Source organism: Eleutherodactylus coqui, chromosome 10 (genome assembly GCF_035609145.1).
Source record: "Eleutherodactylus coqui strain aEleCoq1 chromosome 10, aEleCoq1.hap1, whole genome shotgun sequence".
NCBI lineage: Eukaryota > Metazoa > Chordata > Amphibia > Anura > Eleutherodactylidae > Eleutherodactylus > Eleutherodactylus coqui.
Genome location: NC_089846.1, coordinates 64210164 through 64224799, shown reverse-complemented (window position 1 = coordinate 64224799; position 14636 = coordinate 64210164). Strand labels below are relative to the sequence as shown.

Genomic DNA, 14636 nt, shown 5'->3' with positions numbered 1-14636 from the left:
CAGTATGCCGATAAAGCATTTCTCCCTGAAAGTGGGGCTTGAATACCCCACTTCCAGCAAGCTAATGCTCTGTTTGGTTAATCCAGTGCCGCATCAGCCAATGAAAGTCGGCGCTGGATTAACCAATCACAACGAGGACTGGAATGGCGGCGGTAGGTGAGAATTGCTGTTTGTTTTTCTACATGTAGTGTAGTTAGGGCTTATTTTTGTTTAAAATATTGGGGCATACCAATCCTGTCTTTTGGGGAAGTCTGGAATGGATTAATGGCGTTTCAATCCATTTCAATGGGTCAAATTGATCATTTGACATAAGAGTGTTTTGGGTTAAGAGCTCCATCACAGAACAGAGTAAACTCTTAAGTCCAGGCACCACTGTATTTTCATTTGAATGTAATGATGACTGATGAACATTGATGCATGCACAAGACAAGAGAAGGAAAGGATGCCTCCCTTCAGACTAACAAACAGTAGTTGCTGATGTACCCAATTCCATCTTAATGCATGGGCCTTGTTGGCACTTGTCCAGGGACCCCACAAGCATAGAGGCCCCATACCAATCTATGTTTGTTAACATTTCAATACTCCTTGTATCATATATGATAATGTTGTGTGGCGGGATATGAACTTAGCTCCAATCTGTCTCTGCCATGTGTGAAGACTTTGAAAGTGAAACAGAAAGTGACAAAATTAAACTATGCATAACTCCTTTTAGAAATTACCCACAACTCCTATTGTAAATTATCCATAATTTCTATAATGAAAAGAGAGATTTTCTTCCAACTAGATGTGTGGATCATCTTGTAAAGGGTAGTACATCCTCTCGTTACTTTCTAGTGTAAATTATTCTGGCACTATAAACAAAAAAACCACATCTACAGTGCAAGAAGAAAATGGACCCGAGAAACTTAAGGCCCCTTTACACGCAAAGGTTATTGCTCGTTACATGTAAACACTGGCATTGTGCACTTTTCGTTTGAATTATGGACTTTAGTTAAACGTAAAATCCCTTGTTCAGCTGCTGAGAGACCGAATGTATTTTGCTCATCTTTCAACAGACTGTGCAATGTTTTCCCTGCGGCATGCTTGCACTGGCTGCAAGGAGAATAATGCAATCTGCCTGAAGCTGCGAGGAGAGCAAAGGAATGTTCTGGCATCTATTTTCACAGCTGAGTGTGTGTTTAAGCACAAGCAGGGCTCTGCAAACAGCTCCTAGAGGTCCTTTTACATGCAAATGCAGATGATACAGTGTAAATGGCCATTAAAGCCATTAACACTTAATGCAAATAGATTGCTAAACATTTCAATATCTGAGTTGTTTAAAAGATTATCTTTGCATGTAGAAGGGCCTTTAGACCTTCGGTTTACCGGCAGTAGGTCGCAGCTTAAGTAACTCGCTCATCCTCACGAGTTTTCTCAACGTCCTCCCTTGTCTGCCGCATCCCCATATAATATATAATTTCCAGGTGAATAACCCTTTAATTATGTTGATTAGTTGTTGCTGCACAACATGTTATTAATGTTTCAACAACGATTTTGTTGGAAGTGCCAATAAAATAAATGTATGTTTTATTTTATCGATAATTTACATTTTTATTCCTGTGAGTAGTTGTTGGAGGGGCCTTAGTACATTGCTTTGCCCAGGGGCCTATAATACTGTTAAGACGGCACTGGATGGACCTGCACACATGCTAGGGATGATTTTCAGGGAAGTGCTTATATTTAAAGCCCTTCCCCGGAAATCAATGCTGGGGGTGTCGGCAGCCCGTTAAAAGCAATTGGCACACAGTTTCGTTCACGCGTTTTTCTGCACATCCGTGCAGCGCTACTTTATGCGCAGCAAGGATGCATGCAAAACAACTCTCGTGTGAACGAGGCCTCAGTGAGTTCTCCCCTATGATTGTGATGTGCACTGATAGTCTTTGCTCTCTGGCTGAGGTATAACAATGCTAGTGCCCTTGCTGATAAATCTGTACTGTTAGTCCTATCAATATCTGCTTAACACATTTCCCTTCCCTTATTTCTGTGATTCCTTATATAGTAGGTGAAATTAATTATGCAAAGTGCACCAAAAAAAGCAAACAAAAAAAAACTAACGTACATATTGTGTGCCAAATTTATTATGTGTTTTAGACACTTTTTGCATCTCGCTAGACAGTTTTGAAAAGTGTCAAGGAAAAGGTGGCGTGGCTAAGTGGATTTGTGAAATGCCCTAGATGTATTAATAGTGTAAGTCATAATTTAGGCACAAAATATTGGTCAGAAAATAAGCCAACCAAGAAGTGACATAAGGAAGAGAAAATTGTCTAACATGTAAAGGAGTATGTGCTATGGTGATACATTTGGATTGATCTAGTTATATACTGCCTAATGAAAATGTTGCTCCCCAATTGTGTTTTCAGGAAGAGAACAATCCTAGCTTTGACAATGAGAACATGATGATGACCATACTCAACATGTTTTTTGCCGGGACTGAAACAGTCAGCACTACCCTAAGACATGGGTTAATGATAATTATGAAGTATCCTGAAATACAAGGTCAGTATTAAATTGGTAATGCACTTTTTGCTACAAGGATTCCTGGATGATAAGTTGAACACAGCATATCAAACTGGCTGGCATCCCACTGATCTGTTGTAAGCATTAGAGGAACCAAGCAGCAAGTCGCCAATTTTTCTGCAGCGCCTCCACAGGGGAAATTAAATATTACAAAGTTCTCAAAAATGAATGAGTCAGCTATGTAAGGCTTTTTTAAAAAATCTCGTCCAACTCTTACATGTTGTCAACATCTCCTGACATCATTCAGAGGCTTACATTAGCTACATTGGCCATTAGCTACGATGCAAAAAAAAAAGAAAAAGAACTGTGGCCCAGCATATAGGAGTGTGTATATTATGTAAGTCTATATTATGGCTAATGGATGTGTATTATTTCCTTCACCAAAGGACACCACAGGATTGATAGAGTGGGCGAGTAAAAAAATGACATCACTTGGCTCCCCATCATTTCCCTAAAGAGCACAAAAGATTAGTTTGTGGTGCTGTTGGGAAGTGATAAATTCTCTTTAAACAAAGCTTTATTATTTTCCTAATAATTTTTTTTACCCAGCTAAACTGCACGAGGAAATACATCGAGTGATTGGGGAAAATCGTATACCAAACATTGAAGACCGTCCCAAAATGCCATATATGGATGCTGTAATACATGAGATCCAGAGATTCAGTGACATTCTTCCACTGAATTTACCCCATGCAACAATAACAGATGTTAACTTCAAGGGATATACTATTCCTAAGGTATGAGAATAAGATAATGCATCTTTTGGCCACGGGCAGATGAGTAACTTTTTTTGCAAGCCTATGCCTGCAAAAAAAAAAAAATTGCGTCTACCAGAACCATTGGTTTCCTATGAAGTGTTCACATGTCTGCTTTTTAGAGGCATAAAATACTTGCACCTGCAAAAGATAGGACGCGCGTACCATTAAGGTCCATGCTGCGCATAAAGACATCGTGTGATGTCCGTTAATCGCAGCGGGGAGTCCCCTCATCACTGAACACTGTGACGCCACTGTTACAGTGTTCAGTGATGATGGGTCTGCAGCAGGGATAAAAGAATCCCCTGTCACAGCTGTGGCAGAGGACCGCGATACTATCCCATTGCTTTCAATAGGTCCGATGCTGCTGCCGCCCCACTGAAAGCAATGGGATGAAGGCAACCCCTGCAACGTTGATGTTCGACGGGGGGCTTGAAATATAAGCCCTACCCTGAAAATCATCCCTAGCTGTTAAAAAAACCCCTAAAATTAACTCACCTAGAAACGTTGTCCGTCTCCTCTCCCCATCCCCGGCAGTCTTCATCTGTATTCTGGTGGCCGGGGATTGAAAAATCTCTGCCACTAGAAAGCGTTGCCTCTGATTAGCTGAGCGCTGTAACCAATCACAAGTAGCGCTCATTCATTCATTGAAGGGTGCAAAATCAGACTTGATTGACTCATGCAGAGTTAATGGTGATGATCGCCCATATAGCACAGTGACCATGCTAGGAGTAGGGTGTAAGACAGGCCTATCTGGGCAAGTGAAGGTGAGTATTGAAAAACAACAAAGATAGAGTCAGCCAGCCTCACTACTTCATTCATTGGCAGGTCCTACGAAGGAAATTGTCCATGAATGCCACAAAATGCTCACCAGTTGTGCAACCTACAGAAATCTGTCTTAGAATGGGAGAATGCATATGTTTAATGGAGTAGAAAGCAGGGAGGAGCCCGATACTACACAGTTCATTTTTATCAGGCTTACCATTCAATTTAAGAGGACTGATCCATGTAGTATTAATCTCTATCCCTTTCCCCTTCAGTCTACAGGTGCATTTTACGTTTCTAGGACAGGTTTCCACAGGCTGTTCGAACAATGGTAATTTTGTGGCATTCCTGGACAATTCCTTGAAGTATTTGGAGTAGTGCCTTATCAACTAAATAGCCCTTTGTGATCCATAAAGTAATGTTCATCTCTTGTTTCTTTAGGGCACAGATGTCTATCCATTGTTGTGTTCTGTTCTACAAGACCCCACCAAGATTACCCGCCCCGGCAAGTTTGATCCTAACAACTTCTTAGACAACAAGGGATGTTTTAGGAAGAATGATGCCTTCATGCCATTTTCTGCAGGTATTAACAAAGTGTAAATGAGTTCACCTAAGCCAAACTAATGAGTAATGGGATGATTTGTAAGTAACCTACAGCTAAAAATGATATGGTACTTTGCATAGTTTTCCAAGTATGTTAAGTGGACTGCTGCAAAAGGAAAAAAAAAGTAATATTTTCATATGCAGATGTATCATGAATCCAGATACAGATTTTTTTCTATCATAGTTTCACATAAAGGGATAGCAACTGTGGTACAACTCCAATCAAGTAAATGAAGTTTCCTGTACAGCTGCACGCCTAGCCATCCAAATGTACAGGGAACTACAGCCAGCTCCATTTGCTTAGCCGCCCCTTTATGGTCATGATCACTGGGGGTCCCAGAAGTTGGACCTCAAACAATCATTAAATGATAACACATCTTAGCACTATGCCTTAATTTAATGAGCTGGAAATACCCCTCTAAAGGGATGGCATGAGATTGGAAAAACATGGCAGCTTTCTTCCAGAAACAGCACTACCTTGTCCATGGGCTGTGGCTGGTATTGCAACTGAGTCCCATCCAAAGAGTGGAACTATTTCTGAAAGAAAATAGCCATGTTTTCCTAACATTATATAACCTCCTTGTTGACCATACAGTACCACACTTACCCATATAGTGTATCGTTAAAAATATTACTTATGAGCAATAAATAGCTTGAAGGACTACAGATGCTTAATGCTAATAATATTGAAGTACTCTTGCTCCCCTGGCTAACCTGACAGTGCTAAAGGGGTTATCTTGAGAATGTACAGCTGCTTAGTCCCTGCTGGTCTTCACTTCTAGGTGCAAACCGATAACATCCTGACACCATGTCATGTGTATCATAGAATGGTAAAGTTGGAAGGGCTCTCCAAGGTTATCGAGTCCAACCCCCTGCTCAGTGCAGGATTCACTAAATCATCCGACACAGATGTCTGTCCAGCCTCTGTTTGAAGACTTCCATTGAAGTGTAGTGGCTCAGAGTTGGGGTGTCTTTGAATGAGGTGTATATGCCATGTGTGTTTTGTTGTTTGGTATATTTGTGTCAGTCTGTGTTCTGTGTTTGTGCTTATAAGCTTTGTGGTGGCAAGTCTGTATTGTATTACTTGGTGTCTGTGTTGCAATTGCAATTGCAAGGTTAGCCAAGTTGGGAGGCGGAGTTGAGAGGAGAGAGAGGACAGTTCATGGATAGTTGGTGGAGGAGGATGTGTCAGCGGGAGGCTAAAGCTCTGGTGCTTCTGCGTGCGTAGAGCCGTGGGCCTATTTCTTTTGCTGTAGGATGTATCCCCTCAGGTGACTGAAGCTTGGAGTTTATATCCTGCTGTAGCAGTTGGAGGAAGTACCTAGCAAGCAAAAGAAAGGGAAAGTTGTGAGTTATCAACCATATCAGGAATGTAGGATAATTACCACCATTTGCTCTTGCCTGTTTTTGCACTGTGCGTGACTGAGCTGGGCCACATTTCGCTATTGTCGGGAGAGAACACAGAGCCATCGTCTTCTCCCCCCGCAATGGCCAGCCTTCGCTCAGATGCCGTAGAAGGGGAACTCACCACCTTCCATGGCCACATGTTCCACTCATTGATCACCCTTACTGTGAATTTTTTTTCTCTAATATCTAATCTGTGTCTCCTGCCTTTTAGTTTCATCCCATTTCTTCTAGCATTTCATTGTTCATATCAGAATAGGGTTGATCCCTCTATACTTCGGATATTTATAGACAGCTATTAAGTCCCTACTGCAGTGAATCACTGCTCACTTCAAGTGGTGACTAGCTGGTAGGATTGTACTTGTGTCAATGTTGTCATCACTGGTTCCCTGCACTTGAAAGAGGCTTTTGGAAAACAAAAACATTGCAGGATAACCTCTTTAATCCTACTTCAGGGTCCAAGGGGGTGGTGTCTGCTACTAAAGAACACCCATCAGAGAATCCCTGTGTTATGTACTGCCCCATGTATTTTGGGCTGACAATCTGATTAAAACTTTAGCACCATTTGTCTTCTGCAATTTCTACATATCACGGTATAAACACACTATGGGTGCTTTTACATAGGACAACTGTCTGGTGCTTTAAAGCCTGACAGTCATCCCAACAATTATTGCTCTTGTGCTTTTACACAGGAGAGATAATCACTCACTGAATAGGAAGCAGAACAAATCGGAGATCTCTTCTGGCCGCCCGCCCCCATTCAGAGTAAACAGGCAGTCATTCATAGATAAACAACTGCTTTTTTTTACAAGAGCTGATCATTGTTTGATTTTTATGTCTGCACAAACTAAATGAATGATAAGTAGAGATGAGCGAACGTACTCGTTTCGAGCAATTACTCGATCGAGTACCGCCATTTTCGAGTACTTCAGTACTCGGTTGAAAAGATTCGGGGGGGCGCCGGGGGGCGGGGAGAGGCGTGGCGGAGTGGGGGGTAGCAGCGGGGAACAGGGGGGAGCCCTCTCTCTCTCCCCCTCTCCCCCCCACTCCCCACTGCTACCCCCCGTGCCGCCACGGCGCCCCCCGAATTTTTTCGCCCGAGTACGGAAGTACTCGAAAATCGCGGTATTCGGGCGAAAAAGGGGCGTGGCTGAGCACGTTCGCTCATCTCTAATGATAAGCAAACAAATTATTGTTTGTCTTTCAGTTGCTGGCAGTGCTAACACTAAACGATTATCATTCACCTTTGCATAATCCAGCGGACCTTAATTGCCCTTTTAGACTTAATAATTATTGCTCAGATTCTTGCTTGACCACGGAAATCTGAAGGATAATTATCTTATCAATTATAATAATAATAATTGTTCAGTGTAAACACTTGTATTGAATGACAAACAATAATTGTTTGATAGTTTAGATCCTTCAAGCATAAAACTCAAATGACGACTGGCCTATATAAACAGGCAGTTATTCATCTATGAACGACAGACAGCTTGTTTACTGGGAATGAAGGCAGGTGGTTGGAGATCTTCGTCTCGCTCCACCTCCATTTACGGAGTGATGTTCGCTTCTGTATAAAAACACAGGATCAATTATCGCTGGGATAGATGTTGGGCTCTTCTGTGCCTGACAGTAGTCCAGTGTAAAGGGGCCCTAAGTCTCAATAGGAGAGCTGTAGTGGCCTGGAGGGTCCTCCAGAATAGTCATATCAACTTTGTCCTGTCACACCTGTCTATGCGCTTCTTTTAGGCATAGAAGGTGCTGCGCATCAGAGAAACCCTGTTTCTCCCCTTTCTAAGCTCAGAGTTTAGCGTTGGAAAAAAGATGGTTACCTATTGGCTGTCTGTCATGCCTTTACTGGTTGGTGAGTGAGCCCAGAGCGGGAAACCATAACATGAGTCCCTATGCAGAGTGGGTGGAGAGTGAAAAAGTGCGCGAACAAAGAGAGGAAGTGAAGGAGGAGTCAGTATGAAGAGCGAGGAGAAGGAGAGAGGAGTCGGAGGAGGAAGCTATGTGCAGCAAGTTGTGGTTAGAGAGGTGGAGTGTTAGCAAGCCAGGCGTGTTTTCACAAAGCCAGCAAGGGTAGCGAGGTCTCTTTCCGCTCGCTCGTCAAACCTGCAGTGAGGAAATCTGAGTTGGAGGCTAGCGTTCCACAAAACAGTGAGTTTAACTACCCGGTGAAGTCAAAGCCAGGATTAGTTCAGCTGCCATTTTCAACCAACATTCAAAACCTGCATCATACCCTTCCAGTAAACCCATCAGTTTATCAAAACTGAGTAACCTCTAGGAAAATAGAGAGAAAGCATTGAAGAAAACTGTTGTGCAAAGTACAAATCTGCTGTCTCAACATGTTAAACTGCTACATCACTGACGGCTCTGCTACTTCCTTAATGCTGTAATGTTCACTTGTATTATAAATTGTTATCACCAAAAGCTTCAGTAAATCTGCGTGCTCTCAGTTTACTAACACAAGCTACTGGAATAATCTTAGGTTATTCCGCAATCATTAGACTTGTGAGTTCAGGTTGGAGTACTGGCATCACCCGTGATAAAACAATTGCTCATTTCAGATCTATCCATATACGTAATTCTTGTCACTGTGCCACAGCCAAGCAGAGCACTGTTACCGCCACTGTCAGGAGGGATTACAGAGCCACCCGTGACAACCATCTTGCAATCCCCATGGTCTCACCCAGTTTGGCGTGCTCAGCTCAGCTGTTACAGATCTATCAGCGTGCTAGACGAATGGAGCCCTTATTTCTTTTCCCCTTCACTTTTTATCCGCTAATTTTTTATCACAACAAACATAAACTTTGTTGTAATTATACATTAACTGGTAAGAATGTGTAGGAAAGGAAATATAAGGGCTGAAAACAAGGCATCCTTTTAGCCCCAGTGATGGACCTCTTATTGAGATTCAGTCTGCAGTTTACTGTATACAGGAATATGTAAAAGCTGCAGGAGACAAATTGAGCAACATTTTTTAAAAGATGTTGTCCAACTGTATGGCCTGTTCTGAGGACAAGTCTTAAATAGTGGATCAAGAGGTATTTGTCACTCAAGAGCCCAACTGATCAGCTGTTTGCTCAGACCAGCATGCTCATGCTTTGTGCTGATTCCTGCAGGAGGCAGACAGCTCGGTTGTTACCACAGTGGACAGGCTTAATATTGCAGGCAAAGTTCCTACCCACTTCAGTGGGAACTTTGCCTATAATACCAGTCCGGGCCACTGCAGTGAGAATGGAGCTATGTGCTTCCTGCAGAGATCAGCTTGATATATGAGCGCATCGGCCTGATCCCAGGAGGGGAACCCTCATCAATCCACTGCTGATGACTTGTCCTGAGGAAAGTTTACAACTGTACTACACCTTTACTTAAACTCTACTGCAAAACTTGTCAGTCCAAAATACATGCATTTAAGTGATAAAAAGAGGTCAATTGCCTTTAAGTGCAGCATTACATTTTTTCTGGTAACCAAAACCTAAAGTTTGACTATAGTTTGTTCATAATTTTGACTAAAGCGGTGTAAGACCATTATAGCAAGTTGTGAGAAAGAAATGCATACTGAGTAATATTATGATGCAAATGCAGGCAGTTTATGCTATTTGTGATGGAATGCAATCAACTAATTATAATTTCCAGCTAACTAGATTTCTCTCATTTAGGAAAGCGGGTATGTGCCGGAGAAGGTTTGGCCAAGATGGAGCTATTTGTTTTCTTTACAGTTATTTTACAGAATTTCACATTAATCCCAGAGAGAGAATTCACAGACAAAGACATCAACCCAGTGATGACAGGTTTTGCAAATGTTCCCAAATTTTATCGGATGTCATTCAAACCCCGAATTTAATTTTGAGTACAGATCATATGCAGTGTTACTTTGCATGCGTCAGATGTGATCTGTGGGTCAAACAAACAGAAAATAGACAATAAATTTCTTCTGTATATTACAAGTGATTGTTTTTTCAGTGTATCACGAGTAACATGTAGCACAGCCGTCTGGTTTGGATTATTCAGAACATCTACATTAACCTAAAAAAATCATTGGGTTTGTATCAAATGAATCATTGATTACTTTGACTTCTAATATGATATCCGCATCATGCAAAACTTTCTGACGTGTCACTTTGACATAGAATAACTCCGTAAAGCTTTTGCATATTCAAGTGATTCTGTTTTTTTTAATCGCCACATATTGTACTGCACTTAGGTGGTAAAAATAGACCAATAGAATTGATGCATATTTATTAAAAGCGCCAAAATTATAAAAATGTTGAAAAAAATATTTTTTTTCACATTTTCAATTGCATTATCTCAAACATGTGCAAACATACTGCACACCTTTTGATGAGATATATATTTCCATCTGTTTACTTTGTTCTGTGCACACATTTGAAAAACTTTTTTTAACTATTTATGAGACATACAAATTTAACATTGATTATCAACATTTTAAGGAACACTTTGTTTTCCTGCAACAAGCCAAGATTGCAAAGGCTCATAGGTGTCAGAATGATAGATATCTGCACAAATAGATACCCCTGTTTGTCCTGAGTTCAGAAACATACCCATTGCGGCCCTAATATTATGTCTCTACGCACAACGGGGTCCAAAATGAAAGGAGCAGCCAGTGGCTTTCAGAACAAAAAAAATTAGCTTGAAGGCATTTTAGGCCCCATAGCACACTAGTAGAGCCTTTAAGTGGCCAAAACGATGGATAACCCCACAAATGACATCATTTTGAAAACTAGATCCCTTAACAAATTAATGTAGGGGGTCTACTGCATATTTTAACCCTATAGTTTTTGAATGAATCTAAGCAAAACATAAGGAAAAAATGATGATTTTTATTTTTTTGCATATTGTGTCATTTTAACCCCTTAGTGACCAAGCCTGTTTTCGCCTTAATGACCAGGCCAAATTTTGGAAATCTGACGTGTACTTTAACATAGAATAGCTCCGTAAAGGTTTTGCATATCCAAGTGATTCTGACATTGTTTTTTCACCACATGTTGTACTTCATTTAGGTGGTGCAAATAGTCCGATATAATTTGTGTATATTTATTAAAAGTGCCAATATTGGGAAAATTTTGAAAAAATTATCGTTTTTTCACATTTTCAATTGTAATATATCAAATATGTGCAAACATACTGTACAAACTTTTGCTAAGATATATATTTCCATCTATTTACTTTATTCTGAATGCACATTTGAAAAACTTTTATTTTTTTTTAACCATTTAGGAGGCGTACAAATTTAACATTACTTTTCAGCATTTTGAGGAACACTTTGTTTTCCTACACCAAGCCGAGATAGCAAAGGCTCATAGGTGTCAGAATAATAGATACCCCCACAAATGACCCCATTTTAAAAACTACACCCCTTAATGTATTCACTGAGGGGTGTCATAATTATTTTGACCCCACAGTTTTTTTCAGGAATTAATTTAATTTAGAGGAGAAAAAGTTAAATTTCATATTTTTGCAAATATGTCATTTTAAAGACACATTTTTTTCTATAGTTTACATGAAAAATGAGGATTTACACCCCAAAATGGATCCCCGTTTGTACTGTGTTCACAAATATACCCAATGTGGCCCTAATCGTATATCTGAGTGCACAACGGGCCCAAAATAAAATAAGTAGTCAGTGTCTTTCAGAACAGAAATTTTGCTTGAAGGCGTTTTAGGCCCCATAGCACACGTGTAGTTCTTGAGTGCCCAAAACCATAGAAAACGCCCACAAATGACCCCATTTTGAAAACTAAACCCCTTAACGAATTTATCTAGGGGTGTACTGCCCATTTTGTTTTTCCAAATATTTTTTATTAAACATTTTTTTAAATATACCTTCATGCAAGGATAGCTTGCAATGTGCACAGTAACAGATATATGAGCAAAGTATAGCACAGAGCAACCAATAGTGGCATAGATTATAGTGTGTGTTATCTTCACTTGTCACCGAAAGGACCAAAAATAATAAAACTTAGCTTTTATTGATTTTTAAATAATAAAAAGGCGTCCTTATATTTTCTCATATGTGCTAAAAGTCACACAATAATTAAAAACAGTAGGGCTTAGATATATACCGTATATACCGGCGTATAAGGCGACGGGGCGTATAAGACGACCCCCCAACTGTCACCTTATACGCCGGTATTCAGTGGAGAAAAAAAAAAAAATTTTATTACTCACCTCCCACGGCGTTCTGTCGCGCTCCGGCAGGATGTCGCTCGCTCCGGCAGGCTGTCGCTCGCTCCTCGTCCCCGCCGCAGCATAGCTTTCTGAATGTGGGGCTTGAAATCCCCGCTTCCAGAAAGCTAATACACACGCCGGCAGCCATGACATCATTAAATGGCTGTGATTGGCTAAAGCACACGTGGCTTCAGCCAATCACACTATTCAATGACATCATTGAATGGGTGTGATTGCTAACACGTGCGCCTTCAGCCAATCACAGCCATTCAATGATGTCATTGAATAGTGTGATTGGCTGAAGCCACGTGTGCTTTAGCCAATCACAGCCATTCAATGCTGTCATGGCTGCCGGCGTGTGTATTAGCTTTCTGGAAGCGGGGATTTCAAGCCCCGCATTCAGAAAGCTATGCTGCGGCGGGGACGAGGAGCGAGCGACAGCCTGCCGGAGCGAGCGACATCCTGCCGGAGCGCGACAGAACGCCGTGGGAGGTGAGTAATAAAATTTTTTTTTTTTACACTTTTTTTTTTTTTGTATTACCGGCGCATAAGACGACCCCCGACTGCAGAGCAGATTTTTCGGGGTTCAAAAGTCGTCTTATACGCCGGTATATACGGTAGATGAATACTGCTCTGTCCCAACAATCTAGGTGCATTGGCTGGGAATCGAACCCGGGCCTCCCGCGTGGCAGGCGAGAATTCTACCACTTCTACCACTTTTGTATTCCCTGATGTCTTTTTCTATCCAGGGTTACTCAGATTTCTATTTGTCAATGACTTGCGCCACCAGATGTTTATTAAAGTGTAGTGAAGCACTCACTGTCAGTGACCTTGAACACTTTTAGTTCTCTATCACAGGGTTGGCCTGATGTCCTCTGATTAGTCACGGTACAGTGATGTCTGTTAATCTACAGTCAGTAATATTGTACCTGACACACATTTACTAGTACTGTCGTCCCATTTATAACAGTTGCTCATTAATATTGCTTGGGTCGTATTTGTTCTTATTATTTCTAGAACAATATCGCGGTGATTGATTTATGTAGAAATCACCCCGATATGTCACCATTAAGTGTTAAGTCCGGAGTATGTTTTTGTATAACGCAGACCCAAGCTTATATTGGCTTGATACTCTATGGTATTCCCTTATGCCTATGACTGATCGCATGAGCCATTCATTTCTTATGGCTCATGTGATTATATACCAAGGTTAATTGCAACCAGACGACAGTTTCAGTGATTATCAAGGATAGAGATAAGTTGTTCCAAATAATAATGTGTTTTCAATATGTTCTCTCTCCTACTTATACATAGGCTCTATTCCGGAGAGATGATGCTCCCACTTGTATAAGTGATTATTACAGGTAGAACATATATAAGATGAATAAAGACAGTGGCTGCATTAAATGGAACAGCTGCAGTATTCATCTATGAGCTACTCATCTTTCAGGATTTAAATAGCTGCAATAAAATGCTCTGTCCCAACAATCTAGGTGCATTGGCCAGGAATCGAACCCGGGCCTCCCGCGTGGCAGGCGAGAATTCTACCGCTTCTACCACTTTTGTATTCCCTGATGTCTTTTTCTATCCAGGGTTACTCAGATTTCTATTTGTCAATATGTTCTCTCTCCTACTTATACATAGGCTCTATTCCGGAGAGATGATGCTCCCACTTGTATAAGTGATTATTACAGGTAGAACATATAGAAGATGAATAAAGACAGTGGCTGCATTAAATGGAACAGCTACAGTATTCATCTATGAGCTACTCATCCTTCAGGATTTAAATAGCTGCAATAAAATGCACATAGATAGTTTGGTGGTAGCCCAGAATGAATTCTAGGCTATCACCTATATCCAATGCCCTTTTGGATAAATCTCTGTCTCTGTATATGCCTTCTGTTGTGATGCACCAACAGCTGCTGACTAGAGTAATAATGATAGACTCTGTCTGTTATAGTTGTAGTTGTATATGTCTACGTGGGTTGCATTATGATGAACATACAACCCCCACATAGATTAGTTCTTATGGAGAGAATCGGCCCATGGAACCTATCCCTCCCTCTCCATCTACGCGTTTCCACAACCTTGGAGATGGTTGCTTCCTCAGGATGGAGCTAACCTAACATGACCAGCCTCTCAGGCTGTCAGGATGTAAAATGAGCAGAGATTAGCAGCACAGCTCCACAGGCGAGGGTTAATTGAGCTGGCTGGGTGTGGTATTCTCCAGCAGCCAATCTCCTTTAGTCTGCAGCACATAAAAGCCAGCATCGCTCAGTAGTTGAGGCTGGTCTTTGCACTGTTTGGATGTATTTGGTTTGTGCCTACTCAGAGCTGTGTTTGCATGTAGGTCTGTTG

The 14636-nt window shown here is 41.2% G+C and overlaps 1 protein-coding gene across 1 annotated transcript in view; it reads left to right on the top strand.

The window, feature by feature from the left end:
• The window catches only part of LOC136580531 (cytochrome P450 2G1-like), a 46570-nt gene extending 36637 nt beyond the window's left edge, over positions 1 to 9933 (top strand). Inside the window, exons 6-9 of the mRNA XM_066581152.1 lie at positions 2400 to 2535; positions 3106 to 3293; positions 4518 to 4659; positions 9749 to 9933. Coding sequence (XP_066437249.1) covers positions 2400 to 2535; positions 3106 to 3293; positions 4518 to 4659; positions 9749 to 9933 — 651 coding nt within the window. The remainder of the gene's footprint in view (positions 1 to 2399; positions 2536 to 3105; positions 3294 to 4517; positions 4660 to 9748) is intronic.
• Positions 9934 to 14636: the final 4703 nt, after the last annotated feature.